General features: G+C 49.5%; 1 protein-coding gene across 1 annotated transcript in view; it reads right to left on the minus strand.

Moving 5' to 3' along the window:
• Window positions 1-11,547, minus strand: part of ldlrad4a (low density lipoprotein receptor class A domain containing 4a) — a 61,915-nt gene extending 50,368 nt beyond the window's left edge. Inside the window, exon 1 of the mRNA XM_045709536.2 lies at window positions 11,111-11,547. Coding sequence (XP_045565492.1) covers window positions 11,111-11,210 — 100 coding nt within the window. The 5' untranslated portion in view covers window positions 11,211-11,547. The remainder of the gene's footprint in view (window positions 1-11,110) is intronic.
• Window positions 11,548-12,855: the final 1,308 nt, after the last annotated feature.

The raw sequence follows: 12,855 nt of genomic DNA on the forward strand, positions 1-12,855 counted from the left end.
GTAGGGGTGTAGGGGTGTAGGTCAGTCCAGAGCTGAGGTAGAGATGTAGGGGTGTAGGTCAGTCCAGAGCTGAGGTGGAGATGTAGGGGTGTAGGTCAGTCCAGAGCTGAGGTAGAGATGTAGGGGTGTAGGGGGGTAGGTCAGTCCAGAGCTGAGGTAGAGATGTAGGGGTGTAGGTCAGTCCAGAGCTGAGGTAGAGATGTAGAGATGTAGGGGGGTAGGTCAGTCCAGAGCTGAGGTAGAGATGTAGGGGTGTAGGGTGTTAGGTCAGTCCAGAGCTGAGGTAGAGATGTAGGGGTGTAGGTCAGTCCAGAGCTGAGGTAGAGATGTAGGGGTGTAGGGGGGTAGGTCAGTCCAGAGCTGAGGTAGAGATGTAGGGGTGTAGGTCAGTCCAGAGCTGAGGTAGAGATGTAGGGGTGTAGTGGGGTAGGTCAGTCCAGAGCTGAGGTAGAGATGTAGGGGTGTATGGGGTGTAGGTCAGTCCAGAGCTGAGGTAGGGGTGTAGGGGTGTAGGGGTGTAGGTCAGTCCAGAGCTGAGGTAGAGATGTAGGGGTGTAGGGGTGTAGGTCAGTCCAGAGCTGAGGTAGAGATGTAGGGGTGTAGGTCGGTCCAGAGCTGAGGTAGAGATGTAGGGGTGTAGGTCGGTCCAGAGCTGAGGTAGAGATGTAGGGGTGTAGGGGTGTAGGTCAGTCCAGAGCTGAGGTAGAGATGTAGGGGTGTAGGGGTGTAGGTCAGTCCAGAGCTGAGGTAGAGATGTAGGGGTGTAGGGGTGTAGGTCAGTCCAGAGCTGAGGTAGAGATGTAGAGATGTAGGGGTGTAGGTCAGTCCAGAGCTGAGGTAGAGATGTAGGGGTGTAGGGGTGTAGGTCAGTCCAGAGCTGAGGTAGAGATGTAGGGGTGTAGGTCAGCCCAGAGCTGAGGTAGAGATGTAGGGGTGTAGGGGTGTAGGTCAGCCCAGTGCTGAGGTAGAGATGTAGGGGTGTAGGTCAGTCCAGAGCTGAGGTAGAGATGTAGGGGTGTAGGGGTGTAGGTCAGTCCAGAGCTGAGGTAGAGATGTAGGGGTGTAGAAGGTGTAGGTCAGTCCAGAGCTGAGGTAGAGATGTAGGGGTGTAGGGGTGTAGGTCAGTCCAGAGCTGAGGTAGAGATGTAGAGATGTAGGGGTGTAGGTCAGTCCAGAGCTGAGGTAGAGATGTAGGGGTGTAGGGGTGTAGGTCAGTCCAGAGCTGAGGTAGAGATGTAGGGGTGTAGGGGTGTAGGTCAGTCCAGAGCTGAGGTAGAGATGTAGGGGTGTAGGTCAGTCCAGAGCTGAGGTAGAGATGTAGGGGTGTAGGGGTGTAGGTCAGTCCAGAGCTGAGGTAGAGATGTAGGGGTGTAGGGGTGTAGGTCAGTCCAGAGCTGAGGTAGAGATGTAGAGATGTAGGGGTGTAGGTCAGTCCAGAGCTGAGGTAGAGATGTAGGGGTGTAGGGGTGTAGGTCAGTCCAGAGCTGAGGTAGAGATGTAGGGGTGTAGGTCAGCCCAGAGCTGAGGTAGAGATGTAGGGGTGTAGGGGTGTAGGTCAGCCCAGTGCTGAGGTAGAGATGTAGGGGTGTAGGTCAGTCCAGAGCTGAGGTAGAGATGTAGGGGTGTAGGGGTGTAGGTCAGTCCAGAGCTGAGGTAGAGATGTAGGGGTGTAGAAGGTGTAGGTCAGTCCAGAGCTGAGGTAGAGATGTAGGGGTGTAGGGGTGTAGGTCAGTCCAGAGCTGAGGTAGAGATGTAGAGATGTAGGGGTGTAGGTCAGTCCAGAGCTGAGGTAGAGATGTAGGGGTGTAGGGGTGTAGGTCAGTCCAGAGCTGAGGTAGAGATGTAGGGGTGTAGGGGTGTAGGTCAGTCCAGAGCTGAGGTAGAGATGTAGGGGTGTAGGGGTGTAGGTCAGTCCAGAGCTGAGGTAGAGATGTAGGGGTGTAGGTCAGTCCAGAGCTGAGGTAGGGGTGTAGGGGTGTAGGGGGGTAGGTCAGCCCAGAGCTGAGGTAGAGATGTAGGGGTGTAGGGGTGTAGGTCAGTCCAGCGCTGAGGTAGAGATGTAGGGGTGTAGGGGTGTAGGTCAGTCCAGAGCTGAGGTAGAGATGTAGGGGTGTAGGGGTGTAGGTCAGTCCAGAGCTGAGGTAGAGATGTAGAGATGTAGGGGTGTAGGTCAGTCCAGAGCTGAGGTAGAGATGTAGGGGTGTAGGGGTGTAGGTCAGTCCAGAGCTGAGGTAGAGATGTAGGGGTGTAGGGGTGTAGGTCAGTCCAGAGCTGAGGTAGAGATGTAGGGGTGTAGGGGTGTAGGTCAGTCCAGAGCTGAGGTAGAGATGTAGGGGTGTAGGTCAGTCCAGAGCTGAGGTAGGGGTGTAGGGGTGTAGGGGGGTAGGTCAGCCCAGAGCTGAGGTAGAGATGTAGGGGTGTAGGTCAGTCCAGAGCTGAGGTAGAGATGTAGGGGTGTAGGTCAGTCCAGAGCTGAGGTAGAGATGTTGGGGTGTAGGTCAGTCCAGAGCTGAGGTAGAGATGTTGGGGTGTAGCTCAGTCCAGAGCTGAGGTAGAGATGTAGGGGTGTAGGGGTGTAGGTCAGCCCAGAGCTGAGGTAGAGATGTAGGGGTGTAGGGTTGTAGGTCAGTCCAGAGCTGAGGTAGAGATGTAGGGGTGTAGGGGTGTAGGTCAGTCCAGAGCTGAGGTAGAGATGTAGGGGGGTAGGGGTGTAGGTCAGTCCAGAGCTGAGGTAGAGATGTAGGGGTGTAGAAGGTGTAGGTCAGTCCAGAGCTGAGGTAGAGATGTAGGGGTGTATGGGGTGTAGGTCAGTCCAGAGCTGAGGTAGAGATGTAGGGGTGTAGGGGTGTAGGTCAGTCCAGAGCTGAGGTAGAGATGTAGGGGTGTAGGGGGGTAGGTCGGTCCAGAGCTGAGGTAGAGATGTAGGGGTGTAGGGGTGTAGGTCGGTCCAGAGCTGAGGTAGAGATGTAGGGGTGTAGGGGTGTAGGTCAGTCCAGAGCTGAGGTAGAGATGTAGGGGTGTAGGGGTGTAGGTCAGTCCAGAGCTGAGGTAGAGATGTAGGGGTGTAGAAGGTGTAGGTCAGTCCAGAGCTGAGGTAGAGATGTAGGGGTGTAGGGGTGTAGGTCAGTCCAGAGCTGAGGTAGAGATGTAGGGGTGTAGGGGGGTAGGTCAGTCCAGAGCTGAGGTAGAGATTTAGGGGTGTAGGTCAGTCCAGAGCTGAGGTAGAGATGTAGGGGTGTAGGGGGGTAGGTCAGTCCAGAGCTGAGGTAGAGATGTAGGGGTGTAGGGGTGTAGGTCAGTCCAGAGCTGAGGTAGAGATGTAGGGGTGTAGGTCAGTCCAGAGCTGAGGTAGGGGTGTAGGGGTGTAGGGGGGTAGGTCAGCCCAGAGCTGAGGTAGAGATGTAGGGGTGTAGGGGTGTAGGTCAGTCCAGCGCTGAGGTAGAGATGTAGGGGTGTAGGGGTGTAGGTCAGTCCAGAGCTGAGGTAGAGATGTAGGGGTGTAGGGGTGTAGGTCAGTCCAGAGCTGAGGTAGAGATGTAGAGATGTAGGGGTGTAGGTCAGTCCAGAGCTGAGGTAGAGATGTAGGGGTGTAGGGGTGTAGGTCAGTCCAGAGCTGAGGTAGAGATGTAGGGGTGTAGGGGTGTAGGTCAGTCCAGAGCTGAGGTAGAGATGTAGGGGTGTAGGGGTGTAGGTCAGTCCAGAGCTGAGGTAGAGATGTAGGGGTGTAGGTCAGTCCAGAGCTGAGGTAGGGGTGTAGGGGTGTAGGGGGGTAGGTCAGCCCAGAGCTGAGGTAGAGATGTAGGGGTGTAGGTCAGTCCAGAGCTGAGGTAGAGATGTAGGGGTGTAGGTCAGTCCAGAGCTGAGGTAGAGATGTTGGGGTGTAGGTCAGTCCAGAGCTGAGGTAGAGATGTTGGGGTGTAGCTCAGTCCAGAGCTGAGGTAGAGATGTAGGGGTGTAGGGGTGTAGGTCAGCCCAGAGCTGAGGTAGAGATGTAGGGGTGTAGGGTTGTAGGTCAGTCCAGAGCTGAGGTAGAGATGTAGGGGTGTAGGGGTGTAGGTCAGTCCAGAGCTGAGGTAGAGATGTAGGGGGGTAGGGGTGTAGGTCAGTCCAGAGCTGAGGTAGAGATGTAGGGGTGTAGAAGGTGTAGGTCAGTCCAGAGCTGAGGTAGAGATGTAGGGGTGTAGGGGTGTAGGTCAGTCCAGAGCTGAGGTAGAGATGTAGGGGTGTAGGGGTGTAGGTCAGTCCAGAGCTGAGGTAGAGATGTAGGGGTGTAGGGGGGTAGGTCGGTCCAGAGCTGAGGTAGAGATGTAGGGGTGTAGGGGTGTAGGTCGGTCCAGAGCTGAGGTAGAGATGTAGGGGTGTAGGGGTGTAGGTCAGTCCAGAGCTGAGGTAGAGATGTAGGGGTGTAGGGGTGTAGGTCAGTCCAGAGCTGAGGTAGAGATGTAGGGGTGTAGAAGGTGTAGGTCAGTCCAGAGCTGAGGTAGAGATGTAGGGGTGTAGGGGTGTAGGTCAGTCCAGAGCTGAGGTAGAGATGTAGGGGGGTAGGGGGGTAGGTCAGTCCAAAGCTGAGGTAGAGATGTAGGGGTGTAGGGGGGTAGGTCAGTCCAGAGCTGAGGTAGAGATGTAGGGGTGTAGGGGTGTAGGTCAGTCCAGAGCTGAGGTAGAGATGTAGGGGTGTAGGGGGGTAGGTCAGTCCAGAGCTGAGGTAGAGATTTAGGGGTGTAGGTCAGTCCAGAGCTGAGGTAGAGATGTAGGGGTGTAGGGGGGTAGGTCAGTCCAGAGCTGAGGTAGAGATGTAGGGGGGTAGGTCAGTCCAGAGCTGAGGTAGAGATGTAGGGGGGTAGGGGTGTAGGTCAGTCCAGAGCTGAGGTAGAGATGTAGGGGTGTAGGGGGGTAGGTCAGTCCAGAGCTGAGGTAGAGATGTAGGGGGGTAGGTCAGTCCAGAGCTGAGGTAGAGATGTAGGGGGGTAGGGGTGTAGGTCAGTCCAGAGCTGAGGTAGAGATGTAGGGGGGTAGGTCAGTCCAGAGCTGAGGTAGAGATGTAGGGGTGTAGGGGTGTAGGTCAGTCCAGAGCTGAGGTAGAGAAACAGACTGGCATACTGTAGGATACAGTATCATGATGTTTTGTAATTGAATCAGACATAAAAACGACTACTATGTTATTAATAAGTAGTCTGTTGGAAATATCCTTCCCTGGAGAGACAGACAATGAGAATAATTACAAATTCAAACAAATGTATCGCAAATGTTTACACTGTAGAATTCCTTATACTGTATACTCTATTCAGTGTCCACATCACTAAGGACTTAACACGGTCCACACCTCAGTGTCCACATCACTAAGGACTTAACATGGTCCACACCTCAGTGTCCACCTCACTAAGAACTTAACATGGTCCACACGTCAGTGTCCACATCACTAAGGACTTAACATGGTCCACACCTCAGTGTCCACATCACTAAGGACTTAACATGGTCCACACCTCAGTGTCCACATCGCTAAGAACTTAACATGGTCCACACCTCAGTGTCCACCTCACTAAGAACTTAACATGGTCCACACGTCAGTGTCCACATCACTAAGGACTTAACATGGTCCACACCTCAGTGTCCACATCACTAAGAACTTAACATGGTCCACACCTCAGTGTCCACATCACTAAGAACTTAACATGGTCCACACCTCAGTGTCCACATCGCTAAGGACTTAACATGGTCCACACCTCAGTGTCCACCTCACTAAGAACTTAACATGGTCCACACGTCAGTGTCCACATCACTAAGGACTTAACATGGTCCACACCTCAGTGTCCACATCACTAAGGACTTAACATGGTCCACACCTCAGTGTCCACATCGCTAAGAACTTAACATGGTCCACACCTCAGTGTCCACCTCACTAAGAACTTAACATGGTCCACACGTCAGTGTCCACATCACTAAGGACTTAACATGGTCCACACCTCAGTGTCCACATCACTAAGAACTTAACATGGTCCACACCTCAGTGTCCACATCACTAAGAACTTAACATGGTCCACACCTCAGTGTCCACATCGCTAAGGACTTAACATGGTCCACACCTCAGTGTCCACATCACTAAGGACTTAACATGGTCCACACACCAACACAGTTGTGAAGAGGGCACGGCAGCACCTCTTCCCCCTCAGGAGACTGAAAGGATAAAACGGGCCCTCAGATTCTCAAAAAGGTTCTACAGTTGCACCATCGAGAGCATCTTGACTGGCTGCATCACTGCTTGGCATCCAACCGCAAGGCACTACAGATGGTAACGCATACGGGGCCGAGCTCCCTGCCATCCAGAACCAACCTCTCTCTACGTCTTGTGGTGTCAGAGGAAGGCCCTAAATATTGTGAAAGACTCCACAGCCACCACAAGCCATAGACTGTTCTCCCTGCTGCAGCACGAAATGCAGTAACCGATGTACCAAGTCTGGAATCAACAGGATCCTGAACAGCTTTTACCCCCAAGCCATAAGACTACTAAATACATTTTACATTTTTACATTTTAGTCATTTAGCAGACGCTCTTATCCAGAGCGACTTACATTAGTGAATGCATACATTTCATTTTTTTCATTCCAAACATTTTTTTTTATTTTTTTCGTACTTGGCCCCCCGTGGGAATCGAACCCACAACCCTGGCGTTGCAAACACCATGCTCTACCAACTGAGCTACAGGGAAGGCTGTAGCTCATTGGTTAAATAGTTAACCAAATAGCGGACTATCTGCATTGGCCCTTTTTGCATCAACTCTTTTGACTCATAACACACTACTGCTACTGTTTATTATCTATCTACTGGTACTTCCTGTATATAGCCACGTTATTACCTGGTACTTCCTGTATATAGCCATGTTATTACCTGGTACTTCCTGTATATAGCCATGTTATTACCTGGTACTTCCTGTATATAGCCATGTTATTACCTGGTACTCCCTGTATATAGCCATGTTATTACCTGGTACTCCCTGTATATAACCATGTTATTACCTGGTACTTCCTGTATATAACCATGTTATTACCTTGTACTTCCTGTATATAACCATGTTATTACCTTGTACTTCCTGTATATAGCCAAGTTATTACCTCATACCCCTGCACATCGACTCAGTACTGGTACCCCGTGTATAAAGTCAAGTTTTTACCTCGTACCCCTGCACATCGACTCAGCACTGGTACCCCGTGTATAAAGTCAAGTTTTTACCTCGTACCCCTGCACATCGACTCAGCACTGGTACCTCGTGTATAAAGTAAATTTTTACCTCGTACCCCTGCACATCGACTCAGCACTGGTACCCCGTGTATAAAGTCAATTTTTACCTCGTACCCCTGCACATCGACTCAGCACTGGTACCCCGTGTATAAAGTCAAGTTTTTACCTCGTACCCCTGCACATCAACTCAGTACTGGTACCCCGTGTATAAAGTCAAGTTTTTACCTCGTACCCCTGCACATCGACTCAGCACTGGTACCCCCTGTATATGACCATGTTATTACCTGGTGCTTCCTGTATATAGCCATGTTATTACCTGGTACTCCCTGTATATAGCCATGTTATTACCTGGTACTTCCTGTATATAGCCATGTTATTACCTGGTACTCCCTGTTTATAACCATGTTATTACCTGGTACTCCCTGTATATAGCCATGTTATTACCTGGTACTCCCTGTATATAGCCAAGTTATTACCTCGTACCTGCACATCAACTCAGTACTGGTACTTCCTGTATATAGCCATGTTATTACCTCGTACCCCTGCACATCGACTCAGTACTGGTACTCCCTGTATATAGCCATGTTATTACCTGGTACTTCCTGTATATAGCCATGTTATTACATCGTACCCCTGCACATCGACTCAGTACTGGTACTCCCTGTATATAACCATGTTATTACCTGGTACTTCCTGTATATAGCCAAGTTTTTACCTCGTACCCCTGCACATCAACTCAGCACTGGTACTTCCTGTATATAGCCATGTTATTACATCGTACCCCTGCACATCGACTCAGTACTGGTACTTCCTGTATATAGCCATGTTATTACCTCATACCCCTGCACATTGACTCAGTACTGGTACTTCCTGTATATAGCCATGTTATTACCTCATACCCCTGCACATTGACTCAGTACTGGTACTCCCTGTATATAACCATGTTATTACCTGGTACTTCCTGTATATAGCCATGTTCATTACCTCATACCCCTGCACATTGACTCAGTACTGGTACTTCCTGTATATAGCCATGTTATTACCTCATACACCTGCACATTGACTCAGTACTGGTACTTCCTGTATATAGCCATGTTATTACATCGTACCCCTGCACATTGACTCAGTACTGGTATCCCGTGTCCAGTGCATTCGGAAAGTATTCAGACCCCTGACTTTTTCAACAACAAGAAATACATTACAGGCTTATTCTAAAATGGATTCTATATATTTTTCATCAATCTACACACAATACCCTTATAATGACAAGCAAAAACTTTTAATGTTTTTATTTTATTTGAGCAAATTTTTTTTTTTTTTAACTGAAATATCACATTTACATAAGTATTCAGACCCTTTACTCAGTACTTTGCTGAAGCCTCTAATCTTCTTGGGTATGATGCTACAAGCTTGGCACACCTGTATTTGGGGAGTTTCTCCCATTCTTCTCTGCAGATCCTCTCAAGCTCTGTCAGGTTGGATGGGGAGCGTCGCTACACAGCTATTTTCAGGTCTCTCCAGAGATGCTCGATTGGGATCAAGTCCGGGCTCTGGCTGGGCCACTCAAGGACATTCAGAGACTTGTCCCGAAGCCACTCTTGCGTTGCCTTGTCTATGCGTTTAGGGTCGTTGTCCTGTTAGAAGGTGAACCTTCACCCCAGTCTGAGGTCCTGGGAGCTCTGGAGCAGGTTTTCATCAAGGATCTCTCTGTACTTTGCTCCGTTCATCTTTCTCTCAATCCTGACTAGTTTCCCAGTCCCTGCTGCTGAAAAACATCCCCACAGCATGATGTTGCCACCACCATTCTTCACCGTAGGGATGGTGCCAGGTTTCCTCCAGACGTGACGCTTGGCATTCAGGCCAAAGAGTTCAATCTTGGTTTCATCAGACCAGAGAATCTTGTTTCTCATGGTCTGAGTCCTTTAGGTGCCTTTTGGCAAACTCCAAGTGGGCTGTCATGTGCCTTTTACTGAGGAGTAGCTTCCGTCTGGACACGCTACCATAAAGGCCTGATTGGTGGAGTGCTGCAGAGATGGTTGTCCTTCTGGAAGGTTCTCCCATCTCCACAGATGAACTCTGGAGCTCTGTCAAAGTGACCATTGGGTTCTTGGTCAGGACCCTTCTCCCCCGATTGCTCAGTTTGGCCGTGCGGCCAGCTCTAGGAAGAGTCTTGGTGGTTCCAAACTTCTCCCATTTAAGAACGATGGAGGCCACTGTGTTCTTGGGGACCTTCAATGCTGCAGACATTTTTTAGTACCCTTCCCCAGATCTGTGCCTCGATGCACCTGAGCTCAATTTTGAGTATCATAGTAAAGGGTCTGAATACTTATGTAAATAAGGTATTTCTGTTTTGTATTTGTAATACATTTGTCTACATTTCTAAAATCCTGTTTTTGCTTTGTCATTATGGGATATTGTGTGTAGCTTGATGAGGAAAAATTATTTAATCAATTTTAGAATAAGGCTGTAACCTAACAAAATGTGGAAAAAGGGAAGGGGTCTGAATACTTTCTGAATGCTCTGTATATAACCAAGTTAACATTAATCTGTGTATTTATTCTTGGTGTTATTCTTTTCTATTATATTTCTATCTTTCTCTCTGCTTTTTTGGGGGGGGAAGCCCTCATTACTAAGCATTGCACTGTTAGTCCACAACTAATGTGACAAATAACATTTGAATTATTTGCAAGACATATTGGAGTAAACATTTTCCCAACAGAAGGTTGATCTATAATCAATCTAAGGACATGTCACAGTCTTCCTCTAGCTCCACTAGACAGCTGGGACAAGGGTCTCTTCTACACCTCATTTACATGTTAGAATATATTTGGGCCATTTGTTCCAACCATGGGCTGCACTAACACACGCCAGGCAGAGTCCCGGTGAGAGCATTAGTTCCCATGCTCATTATTGCAAGGCCTTTGTCCACTGTGTGTTTCAGACAGCCCTAACCCACAGCCCTGTCTGGATGTTTAGGCAAGACGGTCAGGTCTGCTCTGCACTGCAAGGGGGAAGGTGGGGGTAGGGTGAACCCACCGCCTGCCTGCCTGTCTGCCTGCCTGTCTGTCTGCCTGCCTGCCTGCCTGCCAGCCAGTCTGCCTGTCTGTCTGCCTGCCAGCCAGTCTGCCTGTCTGCCTGCCTGTCTGCTGTGAATTACTGTCTCTGTCTGACAATATCACATATTCCACCACTACAACGGGATGTAGGCTAGGCCACAGATGACAAAGAAATAGCTATTTCCAGTCTGAGCCGTTAGCTGTAGCCTTCCTAGCCTTTACTGTAGCCTGCCTATCCCCTACTGTAGTCTACTGTATGTAGGCCTACGTCTAACAAACTATGAGACATTTTTGAATGTGGGAGTAGGCCAAGTTAGCCGAGACTGCAGGAGTTTTGGGGAATGTCTGCGCAGCCCCTCTAGAGCTGCAGACGTAATTTGACATGGACGCATAGGTTCGAGTTAGGTTTCACTGAGAAACAGGCATAAATGTGGAAATGTGCACCCAACATAACCATCGACAATATCATTATTAACTTCATTAATATTTTAAAAAAATAATACAATCGAAGTCCAGAGTCATTGTGACCTCAATTAAATAATATCCTAATGCAATGCACCACACATCACGTCTGCGTTTTCTTAAACTCAGATGGACAGAATGATCGAAAATAGCGTGCCACCAACCATCCGGTGAATAAATACAACACCGTTTATCTAAAACACGCTCGGGTCGAGAGACTGCTGTCACAATTTAACGGTTACAGGTTAAACCAACTGTCCTGTCGCGCTTTCTATCGTGCGTTGTAACAATAAATGCGCAAATCGGGTTTGATTTTTAAAACAGCTACGTAGTGTCATAAATGCGTAGTTACTTACATATATCCATCCCCTGTGACTGGGATCCAGTGCAGTTGCAGGAACAAATGACATTAGAGTTAGAGTTGATAGAGCTGCCCGGTACCGTTGTGTTTTGCATGGGGCTCGGGAGTAGCGGGACGCCGGGGAAGAGCCGCCGACAGTGGCCCTACACAGGGCTGACAACTTGTACAGCAGCTCCCGCTGTCAGAGTCGGCCTCTATGGTTCCACATTTCTCACGTCATTCCAACCTAGTCACGATGTAGCGATGTTACCTATGGTGAATAGACGCCCCACATCTTGACAATTTTTTTTTGTCCAGTGCCCCTCTCGCATTCATTCAAAAGAATGGCTGTGTTCCGTGCTCCTGGTGTGGGCAGGCTTACACCCCACCCCTCCTCCCTCCGCTTTCCAAAAGGGGAGCGGTTCCAGACAGGCTGCCAGACATGGGGGGTGGGGGGGAAGAAAGCTAGACTCGGAGCAGTGGGGTGGTGGAGGGAGACTGCTGCTGGTGACAATGACAGTGAGAGAGAGCGGGGGAGAGGGGCTGGCCTAGCCAGTGGGAGCTGTGAGAGAGAGGGTCAACCTGCTAGTCCGACTCCCGAAGGACCTACACAGAGTGAACCCAGGACAAGAAGACCACCGCATCACCAGCCACACCCCAACCAGCTGAGACCCCCCCCCCCCCCCCAAACAAACCCTAGCCACACCCCATACAGTGCTTTTGGAAAGTATTCAGACCCCTTGACTTTTTCCACATTAGGTTACAGCCTTATTCTAAAATTAATTAAATAGTTTTTTTTCCTCATCAATCTACACACAATATCCCATAATTACAAAGCCAAAATATTTTTGGGGTATTTTTGATCATTTATGAAAAAAAATAATAATAACTGGAATAGACATTTACATAAAGTATTCAGACCCTTTACTCAGTACTTTGTTGAAGCACCTTTGGCAGCGATTACAGACTCGAGTCTTCTTGGGTATGACGCTACAAGCTTGGCACACCTGTATTTGAGGTGTTTCTCCCATTCTTCTCTGCAGATCCTCTTAATCTCTGTCAGGTTGGATGGGGGAGCATTGCTGCAGTCTCTCCAGAGATGTTCGATCAGGTTCAAGTCCGGGCTCTGGCTGGGCCCCACAAGGACATTCAGACACTTGTCCCGAAGCCACTCCTGCGTTGTCATGGCTGTGTGCTTAGGGTCGTTATCCTGTTGGAAGTTGAACCTTCGCCCCCAGTCTGAGGTTCTGAGCGCTCTGGAGACGGATTTCATCAAGGATCTCTCTGTACTTTGCTCCGCTCATCTTTGCCTCAATCCTGACTAGTCTCTCAGTCCCTGCTGCTGAACAACATCCCCCTCAGCATGATGCTGCCACCACCATGCTTCACTATAGGGATGGAGCCAGGTTTCCTCTAGACATGATGCTGCCACCACCATGCTTCACTATAGGGATGGTGCCAAGTTTCCTCCAGACATGATGCTGTCACCACCATGCTTCACCGTAGGGATGGTGCCAAGTTTCCTCCAGACATGATGCTGCAACCACCATGCTTCACTGTAGGGATGGTGTCAAGTTTCCTCCAGACATGATGCTGCCATCACCATGCTTCACCGTAGGGATGGAGCCAAGTTTCCTCCAGACTTGATGCTTGGCATTCAGGCCAAAGAGTTCAATCTTGGTTTGATCAGACCAGAGAATCTTATTTCTCATGGTCTGAGAGTCTTTAGGTGCCTTTTGGCAAACTCCAAGGGGGCTGTCA

The sequence above is a fragment of the Salmo salar genome, chromosome 27 (genome assembly GCF_965601325.2).
Source record: "Salmo salar chromosome 27, fSalSal1, whole genome shotgun sequence".
In the NCBI taxonomy this organism is placed as follows: domain Eukaryota; kingdom Metazoa; phylum Chordata; class Actinopteri; order Salmoniformes; family Salmonidae; genus Salmo; species Salmo salar.